Source organism: Sebastes umbrosus, chromosome 11 (assembly GCF_015220745.1).
Source record: "Sebastes umbrosus isolate fSebUmb1 chromosome 11, fSebUmb1.pri, whole genome shotgun sequence".
Taxonomy (NCBI): domain Eukaryota; kingdom Metazoa; phylum Chordata; class Actinopteri; order Perciformes; family Sebastidae; genus Sebastes; species Sebastes umbrosus.
This window is the reverse complement of record NC_051279.1, coordinates 503,434-516,917: the sequence shown is the minus strand read 5'-3', so window position 1 is coordinate 516,917 and position 13,484 is coordinate 503,434. Positions and strand designations below refer to the sequence as shown.

Sequence of the window (13,484 nt, the reverse complement as noted above, 5' to 3'; positions counted from 1 at the left end):
TACTCTGCTCTGCTCTATTCTACTCTACTCTGCTTTGCTTTGCTCTATTCTACTCTACTCTACGCTACTCTACTCTACTCTACTCTACTCTACTCTGCTCTGCTCTGCTCTATTCTACTCTACTCTGCTCTGCTCTTCTCTACTCTACTCTACTCTACTCTATTCTACTCTACTCTACTCTACTCTGCTCTGCTCTATTCTACTCTACTCTGCTCTGCTCTTCTCTACTCTACTCTACTCTACTCTACTCTACTCTACTCTATTCTACTCTACTCTGCTCTGCTCTGCTCTGCTCTACTCTACTCTACTCTGCTCTATTCTGCTCTACTCTACTCTGCTCTATTCTACTCTACTCTGCTCTATTCTACTCTACTCTGCTCTGCTCTTCTCTGCTCTTCTCTGCTCTGCTCTACTCTACTCTACTCTACTCTCCTCTGCTCTGCTCTACTCTGCTCTGCTCTACTCTACTCTACTCTCCTCTGCTCTGCTCTGCTCTACTCTACTCTGCTCTGCTCTGCTCTGCTCTGCTCTACTCTACTCTACTCTACTCTCCTCTGCTCTGCTCTACTCCATCTACTCTACTCTACTCTACTCTACTCTGCTCTGCTCTGCTCTACTCTACTCTACTCTGCTCTGCTCTGCTCTGCTCTACTCTACTCTACTCTGCTCTGCTCTGCTCTGCTCTGCTCTGCTCTGCTCTACTCTACTCTACTCTACTCTCCTCTGCTCTACTCCATCTACTCTACTCTACTCTGCTCTGCTCTGCTCTGCTCTACTCTACTCTACTCTACTCTCCTCTGCTCTGCTCTGCTCTGCTCTGCTCTACTCTACTCTACTCTACTCTCCTCTGCTCTGCTCTGCTCTGCTCTGCTCTACTCTACTCTACTCTACTCTACTCTGCTCTGCTCTGCTCTGCTCTGCTCTACTCTACTCTACTCTCCTCTCCTCTACTCTACTCTCCTCTGCTCTGCTCTGCTCTGCTCTGCTCTACTCTACTCTACTCTACTCTCCTCTGCTCTGCTCTGCTCTGCTCTACTCTACTCTACTCTACTCTGCTCTGCTCTGCTCTGCTCTGCTCTGCTCTGCTCTACTCCATCTACTCTGCTCTGCTCTGCTCTACTCTCCTCTACTCTACTCTACTCTACTCTACTCTGCTCTGCTCTGATCTACTCTACTCTACTCTACTCTACTCTACTCTGCTCTACTCTACTCTGCTCTGCTCTGCTCTGCTCTACTCCATCTACTCTACTCTACTCTACTCTGCTCTGCTCTGCTCTACTCCATCTACTCTACTCTACTCTGCTCTGCTCTGCTCTACTCTACTCTGCTCTGCTCTGCTCTACTCTCCTCTGCTCTGCTCTACTCTGCTCTGCTCTGCTCTACTCCATCTACTTTGCTCTACTCTACTCTACTCTGCTCTGCTCTGCTCTACTCTCCTCTACTCCATCTACTCTACTCTACTCTACTCTGCTCTGCTCTACTCCATCTACTCTACTCTACTCTGCTCTGCTCTGCTCTGCTCCATCTACTCTACTCTGCTCTGCTCTGCTCTACTCCATCTACTCTGCTCTACTCCATCTACTCTGCTCTACTCTACTCTCCTCTGCTCTGCTCTACTCTGCTCTGCTCTACTCCATCTACTTTGCTCTACTCTACTCTACTCTGCTCTGCTCTGCTCTACTCTCCTCTACTCCATCTACTCTACTCTACTCTACTCTGCTCTGCTCTACTCCATCTACTCTACTCTACTCTGCTCTGCTCTGCTCTGCTCCATCTACTCTACTCTGCTCTGCTCTGCTCTACTCTACTCTGCTCTGCTCTGCTCTACTCCATCTACTCTGCTCTACTCTACTCTACTCTGCTCTGCTCTGCTCTGCTCTGCTCTACTCTCCTCTACTCTACTCTACTCTGCTCTGCTCTGCTCTGATCTACTCTACTCTACTCTACTCTGCTCTGCTCTACTCCATCTACTCTACTCTACTCTACTCTGCTCTGCTCTGCTCTGCTCTACTCCATCTACTCTACTCTACTCTACTCTACTCTACTCTGCTCTGCTCTGCTCTGCTCTACTCCATCTACTCTACTCTACTCTGCTCTGCTCTACTCCATCTACTCTACTCTACTCTACTCTGCTCTGCTCTACTCCATCTACTCTACTCTACTCTACTCTGCTCTGCTCTACTCTGCTCTGCTCTACTCCATCTACTCTACTCTACTCTACTCTGCTCTGCTCTACTCTGCTCTGCTCTACTCCATCTACTCTACTCTACTCTACTCTGCTCTGCTCTACTCTGCTCTACTCTACTCTACTCTACTCTGCTCTGCTCTACTCTGCTCTACTCTACTCTACTCTGCTCTACTCTGCTCTGCTCTGCTCTGCTCTACTCTACTCTACTCTGCTCTGCTCTGCTCTACTCTACTCTACTCTACTCTGCTCTGCTCTGCTCTACTCCATCTACTCTACTCTACTCTACTCTACTCTACTCTACTCTGCTCTGCTCTATTCTACTCTACTCTGCTCTGCTCTTCTCTACTCTACTCTACTCTACTCTACTCTACTCTGCTCTGCTCTGCTCTATTCTACTCTGCTCTGCTCTGCTCTTCTCTACTCTACTCTACTCTACTCTACTCTACTCTACTCTATTCTACTCTACTCTACTCTACTCTGCTCTACTCTACTCTACTCTACTCTATTCTGCTCTACTCTACTCTGCTCTATTCTACTCTACTCTGCTCTATTCTACTCTGCTCTGCTCTGCTCTATTCTACTCTGCTCTGCTCTGCTCTTCTCTACTCTGCTCTTCTCTACTCTACTCTACTCTACTCTACTCTACTCTACTCTATTCTACTCTGCTCTGCTCTGCTCTTCTCTACTCTACTCTACTCTACTCTACTCTACTCTATTCTACTCTACTCTACTCTGCTCTACTCTACTCTACTCTACTCTATTCTGCTCTACTCTACTCTGCTCTATTCTACTCTACTCTGCTCTATTCTACTCTGCTCTGCTCTTCTCTGCTCTGCTCTTCTCTGCTCTGCTCTACTCTACTCTACTCTCCTCTGCTCTGCTCTGCTCTACTCTACTCTCCTCTGCTCTGCTCTGCTCTACTCTACTCTACTCTCCTCTGCTCTGCTCTGCTCTACTCTGCTCTGCTCTGCTCTGCTCTACTCTACTCTGCTCTGCTCTGCTCTACTCTACTCTACTCTACTCTACTCTACTCTACTCTGCTCTGCTCTACTCCATCTACTCTACTCTACTCTACTCTGCTCTGCTCTGCTCTACTCTACTCTACTCTACTCTCCTCTCCTCTCCTCTGCTCTGCTCTGCTCTACTCTGCTCTGCTCTACTCTGCTCTGCTCTGCTCTGCTCTACTCTACTCTACTCTGCTCTGCTCTACTCCATCTACTCTGCTCTGCTCTGCTCTACTCTCCTCTACTCTACTCTACTCTACTCTACTCTGCTCTGCTCTGATCTACTCTACTCTACTCTACTCTGCTCTACTCTACTCTGCTCTGCTCTGCTCTACTCCATCTACTCTACTCTACTCTACTCTGCTCTGCTCTGCTCTACTCCATCTACTCTACTCTGCTCTGCTCTACTCTACTCTACTCTACTCTGCTCTGCTCTGCTCTACTCTACTCTACTCTACTCTGCTCTGCTCTGATCTACTCTACTCTACTCTACTCTACTCTACTCTACTCTACTCTACTCTACTCTGCTCTGCTCTACTCCATCTACTCTACTCTACTCTACTCTGCTCTGCTCTGCTCTACTCCATCTACTCTACTCTACTCTACTCTGCTCTGCTCTGCTCTACTCCATCTACTCTACTCTACTCTACTCTGCTCTGCTCTGCTCTGCTCTACTCCATCTACTCTACTCTACTCTACTCTGCTCTGCTCTACTCCATCTACTCTACTCTACTCTGCTCTGCTCTACTCCATCTACTCTACTCTACTCTACTCTACTCTGCTCTGCTCTGCTCTGCTCTACTCCATCTACTCTACTCTACTCTGCTCTGCTCTGCTCTACTCTACTCTGCTCTGCTCTGCTCTACTCTGCTCTGCTCTGCTCTGCTCTACTCCATCTACTCTGCTCTACTCTCCTCTACTCTACTCTACTCTGCTCTGCTCTGATCTACTCTACTCTACTCTACTCTACTCTGCTCTGCTCTACTCCATCTACTCTACTCTACTCTACTCTACTCTACTCTACTCTGCTCTGCTCTACTCCATCTACTCTACTCTACTCTACTCTACTCTACTCTACTCTGCTCTGCTCTGCTCTACTCCATCTACTCTACTCTACTCTACTCTGCTCTGCTCTGCTCTGCTCTACTCTACTCCATCTACTCTACTCTACTCTACTCTACTCTGCTCTGCTCTACTCCATCTACTCTACTCTACTCTACTCTGCTCTGCTCTACTCCATCTACTCTACTCTACTCTACTCTGCTCTGCTCTACTCTGCTCTACTCTACTCTACTCTGCTCTGCTCTACTCCATCTACTCTACTCTACTCTGCTCTACTCTACTCTACTCTGCTCTGCTCTACTCCATCTACTCTACTCTACTCTACTCTGCTCTGCTCTACTCTGCTCTACTCTACTCTACTCTACTCTGCTCTGCTCTACTCCATCTACTCTACTCTACTCTACTCTGCTCTGCTCTACTCTGCTCTACTCTACTCTACTCTACTCTGCTCTGCTCTGCTCTGCTCTACTCTACTCTACTCTACTCTGCTCTGCTCTGCTCTACTCTGCTCTACTCTACTCTACTCTGCTCTGCTCTGCTCTACTCTGCTCTGCTCTACTCCATCTACTCTACTCTACTCTGCTCTACTCTGCTCTACTCTACTCTACTCTACTCTACTCTGCTCTGCTCTGCTCTGCTCTGCTCTACTCTACTCTGCTCTGCTCTGCTCTACTCTGCTCTGCTCTACTCCATCTACTCTACTCTACTCTACTCTGCTCTGCTCTACTCTGCTCTACTCTACTCTACTCTGCTCTGCTCTACTCTACTCTACTCTACTCTGCTCTGCTCTACTCTGCTCTACTCTACTCTACTCTACTCTACTCTACTCTGCTCTGCTCTGCTCTGCTCTGCTCTGCTCTGCTCTACTCTACTCTACTCTACTCTGCTCGAAGCACTTTCAGCGTTTTCACAACGGGCACTCTTCTGGTTTATCTGCATTTGGCTGATGATGAATGTTTGAATAAAGTACACTGATGATGGACCAGTACCAAATAACCCAAATAATAACCCTTACCCATCATCGCTGTTCCGTTCAGTGAGGGGACGTCACTAAAGTCACTAAAGTCACTAAAGTTACTAAAGTTACTAAAGTCACTCAACTAGAGAACGTTTAGAAGCAAAGATTTCTCTCTACATAAACCACTGAGTCCAGTGAGAGATCTCAGCCCTGACATCACCTAAATGCACAACACTCTGGCTACCAGAAGTTTGATCAGATATTGAGTCCAGCGTTCGGTACGTTTAGTTTCAGACTCTTCACTCCACGTTTTCTGAAAACCTGAAATAAAGTTTGTTAAAGTGTACGTCTGCAGAAGCACCTTAATCCCCTCTGTGCTCTTCCCTCCCGTCTCACTTAAGCATTCCTGACCATCTAAGTGGATTCACTTTACTGAATGTTCACTTGGTTTGTTCAACCAGCTCACCGACCCAGAAGTAATGTTCCTAAGCAGACTTGTATGACTGTGTTTTTTTCTTCTTTAAATGGGAGTGTGAGTCTCTCCTCACCTCCAGTATCTGGTGTTCACTGAGACAGTCTGAGGCAGGAGGGAGGTTAGACTCCGAGGATAGACTCCGAGGATAGTAGGAGATGCACGTGATCGTCTCCCCGTCAGGTTTCCATAATGTTGGATTTAAATGGACACAGAGTATTTCTCTATATAATGATCTGTGTTGTGCAGCCTAAGAGCTGTTTTTAGGCCTGACATTACAGCCATAGAATCTACTAAAACATGTGATTTTAATGCGTACTGTATGGTCTAAAGAATCACAGTAGAAAGGTATTATTTTTTATCTTTGTCAGCCGAGTCTTTAAAAGCAATTTGGCATCTATTGTTGGGATAATTTGATCAGCACCCTGCTGGTATGACAAACGAGCCTCTTGGAAAGTGATGATTTTCAATTTAGTATTATATTTAATCTCATCGCTCACTCTGAGCTGTGTATCGCCAACGTGAGCTCTGCTGCTGATGTTCGTCTGAGGAAAACAAGAAAACTCTGCTTTAATCTGCCGTATAAACATTTAGAGGGGACATATGGTGCTCAGATTCATACTAGAACATGTTTACCTGCTTTAATGTTCAGAAAACACAGTCTGTCTGAATATACCTGTGTTCACTCTCCGTCTGAAGCGCTCCGTTCTACCGCCGGTCTGATCCGGTGCGTTCTAATACTCATACTACCGTACTATTCAGTATACCAGGAACACATTTAGTAAGTCCCAATACATAGTATGTCAAATGCAGTATGCCCAAAATAGCAGGATGTTCTACTACCTCCGGTCACATTTTGCAGAATGTAAGCCAGCATGCTTTTCTGACTATTCTGACCCACAATCCTTTGCACAGGGGAAATACCAGCAAGAGGGTTGTGATGAAGTAGTTTGTCCTAATTCAGATGTCAGCAACCTGCGTCTCTTCAACCTGCGTCTCTTCAACCTGCGTCTCTTCAGCTCCTCTCCAGAGGCTCCCTGTGGAGTTATAAACATGGAAATGAATAACTGCTTTTTGTTTACATTTTTAATCATCATTGTTGTAGGTCTATGGTACGACGGTACGACGGAGTATTAGGGCCACATTGAGGAAAAAAGTACATCTGAGATTTAGAGAAATAAAGTCATAATATTATAAAGTAGTAATTTTACATGTTATTTTCTTTTTTTTATCGTAATATTCTGACTTTATTGTGTAAATCTCAGATGTTTTTTCCCTCAATGTGGCCCTAATGCTCCGTAGTACATTGTCTCTTTGGCCCTCACTGCATTAGACTGATATACTATATACTTAGACTATAAACTGAGTTACCTTCATCATGATGATCACATGTTTTGCTGCTCCACACAGATTTTTCTAAAATGTCTCTATTGATAGTAAAGGTTGCTGACCCTAGAGCTAAATGTCTAGATACTGCATGCAACAGGACGTACTCTGGAACGGCAGCTGCAGTATGTACTCAAAGTAAAAGAAATTGATTTGGAACGCACCCCTAGTTCTCAGGCGGTGTATATATATATATATATATATATATATATGAGGCTGCATGTGACACAGGAAGAGGAGCCCAAGCTGAATGGTTTGTTGAATCCCGTGTTTTCTGATCTCGACAGCCCACTAAAGAAGTGCCTGGGTTGTTTTATTTCTCATGTTGGTGGGTTGGTAGGAACTCCAGATACCCAGATGTCCTGTATGTCCCCTTTAATACCAAACTACACTGAGTGCATTTCATTTAACTTGTCCAAAACCTTTACTTATCTCTCTTTTCAGTAAGATAAGTAAAGGCCAGCGTGAATCTGTTCCCAGGTATTTAAAGTGCTATTCAGAGAGTAGACCTGGAGGAGAGTCCTGGTCAGTGACCGGAGGATTCAGTCCTAATAAATGATGCTGTGACTTACAGAGCTAAAGAAACAGGAAGTGCTATAGTCTAGATCTGCTATAGTCTAGATCTGCTCTTTGATTACATGTAATCAGATCACAGAAATGTAACTTCAGTTTATTTACAGCAGCACTCCTGTAACAGACGCTACTCTGAAAGTATATGGCGTTGGATTGAAAAGGGGATTGGAGGCAGTTTGTGACTCAAAACCCAATCAGTCATTTTATGACCATATAAATTACAGATGTGTTACATACACATACAGCATACTGTATCATAAGAAGAAGACTATGATGTTTGTGACATATAGGACTCAATATAATATCTATAAAAGGGTTGTCAGATTCAACAGGATAAGCTGTATCTGAGTGGTTGCTTACAGGAGCTGCTGTAAGTTGTGCTGCAGCTGAACGCTCGGGGAGTTCTCCATTAGTGTGCGTGAACATTTTAACACCTAGTTTTCAGGCACATTAGCAAAAACTTGTGAGGTGATGCAATTAGTACTGCAGCGTTAGCAAAACCAACGAGCTCTCTGGGAAGTGTTAATGTACGTTTAAATGCTCCTGCTATGATTGTAAAGTTGATGTGCAGAAAGGTTGCTGCAGAGTCTACAGACAGCTTCATCTGCAGCAATAAGAGTTATTCAAATAGCACATTGGTATTCTCAGAGAGCGCTCATCACCAATAGCAACACAATAATTATGGCGATGAATTCCTTTAGAAGTCCGGCCCGGCGTCAGCAGCGGTTCTCCTCCACGTCTCCATCCCTCCATGCATCCAGCCGTCCTCTCATCTGTCCTTCTTTGTTAATTAGTAAGAGGAGGCTGAAAAGTGCTTGTGAAGCCGTTCCCCTTTGTCCTCGTCTGTTGCACGGCTGAGTTGAAGGCCTTATTATTTCCTCACAAAGGGATCCTGGTGAACGGACATTAACTCACATTCAAACCAAATCCACCGCCGTCCCAATTAGAGAGATTAGAGCTGTCACAGTGCACGTCGAGCCGAGCCGAGCCGAGCCGGGCCGGGCCGCCTCACCTAACCGAAGGAGACTAATGAAGTAGCGACAGCTGCTGGGAGACATGCACAATAAGTATGCATACTTAACAAGTACATACACAGACGGACAGGGAGACACATTAACACTCACATTCATCATGTGCACTCTCTTACAGACACATTAACACTCACATTCATCACGTGCACTCTCTTACAGACACATACTGTATGCATCACAAAGGTAGCCAACGGTACTCACACTCATTGCTAACCACACACACACTCATCATCTCCAGCTGTGAGCCCCTGACCTGACACATCCAGTTTGTGCACGTGTGCGCGGTGGGATGCGTGTAGATAGATATGAGCTGGGTGTTTGTGCAGTAAAGCTTTGTCAACAGGTCCAGTATTACTGCAGCTGTTTGCTGCTCTGTAGACAGAGAGCAGGGAATGATGCACAGGGTGTGTGCACGGCTCACAGAACAGGATCTCACAGCTAATAAAGCACACATCCTCCTTAAAGAGACAACACACACTGAACAGTACAGACACATAGATAGTGATCTATCAGTCTGTCTGAATATCTGCTTCTCTCTTTCTGTGCTACTCGGTCTTCTGTCTTCTGATACCACTCTTCTCTCTTTCCCCCGCTGCTTTCATTTCTGTGAGAGAAAGAAAGCTGCAGTGGAAGTGCTGGTTGGTGTCATGTGCTTTCTTTCCTTTGCTCTGAGGATATCCCCAGTAATACAAAACCAAAAACGAACCTGGACTCCATCCTGACTCATATACCCCTCTCCTCTCTGCTTGCTGTTCATCACACAGCCCGGTCGCACGAAAAGGCGTGTGAATGACACGATAATGCACGAGGCCAAAGCGTGTAATAAGAACGTCGTTCTTGTTTTTGGTGTATCGTCTGTAGCCCGTGTCGTCTGTACTGCCTGCATTGTCTGTGTGAATATGCTGCACTCAGAGCCAGTGACGTAGAATAAAAGGTGGGACAGATTGGTAATGGCGGGCAGGAGGGGGGGGTGGATGGATCCAACAAACACAGAATGTTCAACCAGGAGACTGCTGTTTGGTTTTGTTAGCGTGTTTTCTGTACTTATGTTCCGTTGTTTCCGTACGTATTCTACTTAGTGTAAGTAGTGATTTTAAGGCCAACCATGAGGATGTTCCTAAACCTAAGTGTGTGGTTTTGTTGCCCACTGCTGGTACTGCAGCTTCATACATGCGTGAAATGACCCTGACACGCTCTCCTCTGGTGGACAGGCGGGTCTATTACAGGCTTTGGCATGATATCTAAGCCCCCAGGAAGACACAGTGGTCTAACGGTGGAATCACAACCTCGTGTCCGTCTCCTGATAACTTTGGACCCAAACAGACTTTTTCCCACTGTGGGAACGAGACGTCTGTAAATCAGTGGATCGGGGTTTTTTAGGTAAATCAACCTCCCAGTACGAACAATGGAGGCGGAAGATCGCCGGATGATTTGGGTAATTGTATACTAGGAAGTCAAGCTTTTTTAGCTTCATGCTCCACTGAGCAACTTTCAGAGGAATGATTGTGGCCCCGCCTTCAACTCTGGATCCACTTCTCTCTATACATCCACGCTGATATCGGGCTGCATCACAACAGACAATGTTCCCTAGTGATGGCACCACCCGGACTCCATGGAGAGGAAAACATGCACATTCTCCAAACTGTTTGTGGTGCTGGGAGGAGATCCCCTCCAATATGTACTTATTCAAAGAAATGACTTGCTCCCACTCACACCTTTCTCTGCTATAGTAGTCAACGTTTGGGTCAACCAGGACCTTCATCAGGACATTAAGAAGATCAAGTGGTGGTGCTGACTCCATACCTGTCATCTCTCCCTTATGTCCTGAGGCTCAGATAGAGAACATGTCCCATGTTTCCTCCCTAATGGGGACACGAGAAGAGACTTTAAAGAGACACAGCATCCTTCTCCAATGAGTTCATTTGTAGATGTGCAGGACGGGTGGTGCGAGACGCTGAAAGTACTGTATGTTCCTCCACAGAACCAAAGACAGGAGAGATAATTCAGGATAATGAAAACGCATTTGGCTTCAGAGGTCAAACTGTATTCATCATTTCTCATAATCACAGCTGGTTGCCTTTTAATGCCGGCCCTGCTGTTTTTATGGACAGGAAGCTCCTGGTGTCGGAGCAGTGAGAGGTATCGGTCCTCCAGGTCGTTGGCACGCTGACAGCTGCTCATTGGTGCATTGTGTGTTTTATAGCTGCTTCCTGGAGGACTCAAAAGATGTACAGTTAGAGTCTTAGTCCTCTCTGTATTGTCCTTCAGTGACAGGAACACTGAGTAGTAATCACACACACACACACACACACACACACACACACAGACAGCTAAAGTGGAAGGCATCTTCAGCTTGTTGTTTTCATCGCTCCTTGTCTGGTTATCTCCCATTGCAGGCGACTCGGCGGGCACCTGTGGGGATCCCGGCACACCTGGCCATGCCAGCAGGGAGGCAGGGAACTTCAAAGTGCGCAGCAAGGTGCGCTTCACCTGCGCGGTGGGACACACGCTGTACGGGTCGGCAGAGAGGATCTGCTTCCCCAACGGGACCTGGTCGGGCAGACAGCCGTTCTGCAAACGTAAGAGGATTCTTTCAAATGTCTCTGTGGTGTTTGAGTGCATAGGAGTCATACAAAGAGATCAAACACACACACTCATTCACACACAGGCCCACAGACACCAGGACACTCACACAGCTACACAGAGAGATGCACGGTTACTCTCGGGCACCGTGTCAAACGTTTAGTATTCACTCCAAAGTGCCTGTAAGCTCCCAATATTAAAAACTAGTGTTAAAACTAGTGTTAACTTCCTAGTGTTGTTTACTTGTATACAGTATTTATATAGTTTGAAAGACACGTATTTACCAGGCAGGAAACAAAAGTTGTGTTTAGTGTTTTAGGGTCTCAACCAAGATCCGTTATCTCAGACCCTAAAACAAGATCCGTTATCTCAGACCGTCTTCCAGTTTCATGATCCTTTTTAAACTCTATCTCTGGTAAATCACAATCTAATGGAAGTATAATATCGCTGGATGCCCCTTTAATATTAAACACTGATGAATTTGATCAGTTCACTTGATTTGTTACATTTGTTGTGTATTCTCCTCAAAATGCGTTATCAAGAAAAGTATTATTTTGGTACGGCACCGACACCGGCATCTACGACAGCGTATTAGGACCAAAAATAATAATTACAGAGCCGGGGAGGGGAATAATAATACGTGATTAAAGTCAGTGCAGAACCGTGGTAACGCCAGCCACCGTCTGAACTATGCTGCTCCTAAAGTATTATTATTATTATGGTAAAGATGACCTCTGAGCGAGGCGAAGGTCCTGAAAGACACATATACACGTTTTCTTTCATGTTCTTTCTGTGCTCTTTTATGAGCAAAAGTAAATACTAATATTGTAGAAGTTACAGAGAAGGAGAAGAACAGCTTCTATCTTTGACTGCATGAAAGAATGTGTCTTTGATTCCTGTAAAAACCAACTGGTGAGATTCCAAACACTGCGTTACCATGGTTACACACTGATGCTCTTAAGGGAGCGTGCCCAACTGTCAGTGTGTCAGTGTTGAAGGGAAAACAACACACAACATAGCAGCTCGTGTTGAACCACAGATTATGGAGCATTATGTCCTTAGAGTTTTTTGGAAGGGCCGTGTGGAGCACCCTGCTTAGCCTGCTGCCCCGCGACACGGCCCAGGATCAGCAGATGAGGATGGATGGACAGATGGAGAGAGTCTGCTACCAGATAATATATTCTGCACCCGGCGGCTCATGTTGCCGCAGCGTTAAACGGTGGCATATGTGGTGTGATGAGGTTGATCCAACCTTGCAAAGCGAAGCGATGTGTTTCCTTAACAAAAAAATAACTCCACCATTTCTCATTACCGGGATTTTGACCTCCAATTCATGACTTTATAATCTCAGACATTTGTGAGTTTTTTTCTCATAAATTTGCCACTTTAATCTGAGACTTTTTCTATGAATATATATATATATATATATATATAAACCCCCCTCCCCCGGCGCCGTAATCATTATTTTTTAACGTACAATGGTGTTAATGTGCCTTCATCAGCTGTGGTATGAAAAGATGTGAAACAGTAACCAGCCCTGGCTTACACACTGAAACACTGAATGCAACACATGGGCAGCATGGATGTGCATGTGAGTGTACATGTAGGTGCTCATGTGCATCCTCACCTACACACACAAATGATTGCAGAAGCTCCCGAACCCATTGGTGCAGCAGATGGATAAGTATCTCTCTGCTGCAGTCGGCTGTTTCCTGCCAGCACATGGTGCTGTGACTAGCTTCCAGATTGCAACCAAAAGATTCATTAATTCCAGACTCCTAAAGCCAAGTTCTTTCTGGATTGTGATAAATGAATCATTGTGGATTTTGAAGATATTAGTTCTCAGAACGGCAGCTCTACATCTTGCATAAATTACCCCCGGGGGTCAGCCGGATATTGAGGCAAATGCTCCACTCTCTTCTCTTCTTCTGCTCTCTTCTTCTCTCTTCTCTTCTTCTGCTCTCTTCTTCTATCTTCTCTTCTTCTCTCCTCTGATCTCTTCTTCTCTCTTCTGCTTACTGTCCTTCAGGTTGGCACAGTTTTTAATAAGATAGTCCGATGCAGAGTCTCTCTGAACTCTCTCTCTGTTCAGCTGCCTTTTATTCACACACCCTTTTGACTTTCTCTCTCTTCTCTCTCTGTCTGTCGTTCGTTCCCCTGATGTCAGCCTTTTCTCTTGCTTCTCCCCTGATTCCTCTCTGTCTTAATCTCATTGTCTGGCTGTCTC

General features: G+C 45.5%; 1 protein-coding gene across 3 annotated transcripts in view; it reads left to right on the top strand.

Annotated features, from left to right (window-relative positions):
* LOC119496811 (CUB and sushi domain-containing protein 3-like) overlaps nt 1–13,484 on the top strand; it is a 303,171-nt gene that overhangs the window by 223,864 nt on the left and 65,823 nt on the right. For all 3 annotated transcript variants that reach the window (XM_037784390.1, XM_037784391.1, XM_037784389.1), the window contains exon 57: nt 11,071–11,253. In XM_037784390.1, coding sequence (XP_037640318.1) covers nt 11,071–11,253 — 183 coding nt within the window. The remainder of the gene's footprint in view (nt 1–11,070; nt 11,254–13,484) is intronic.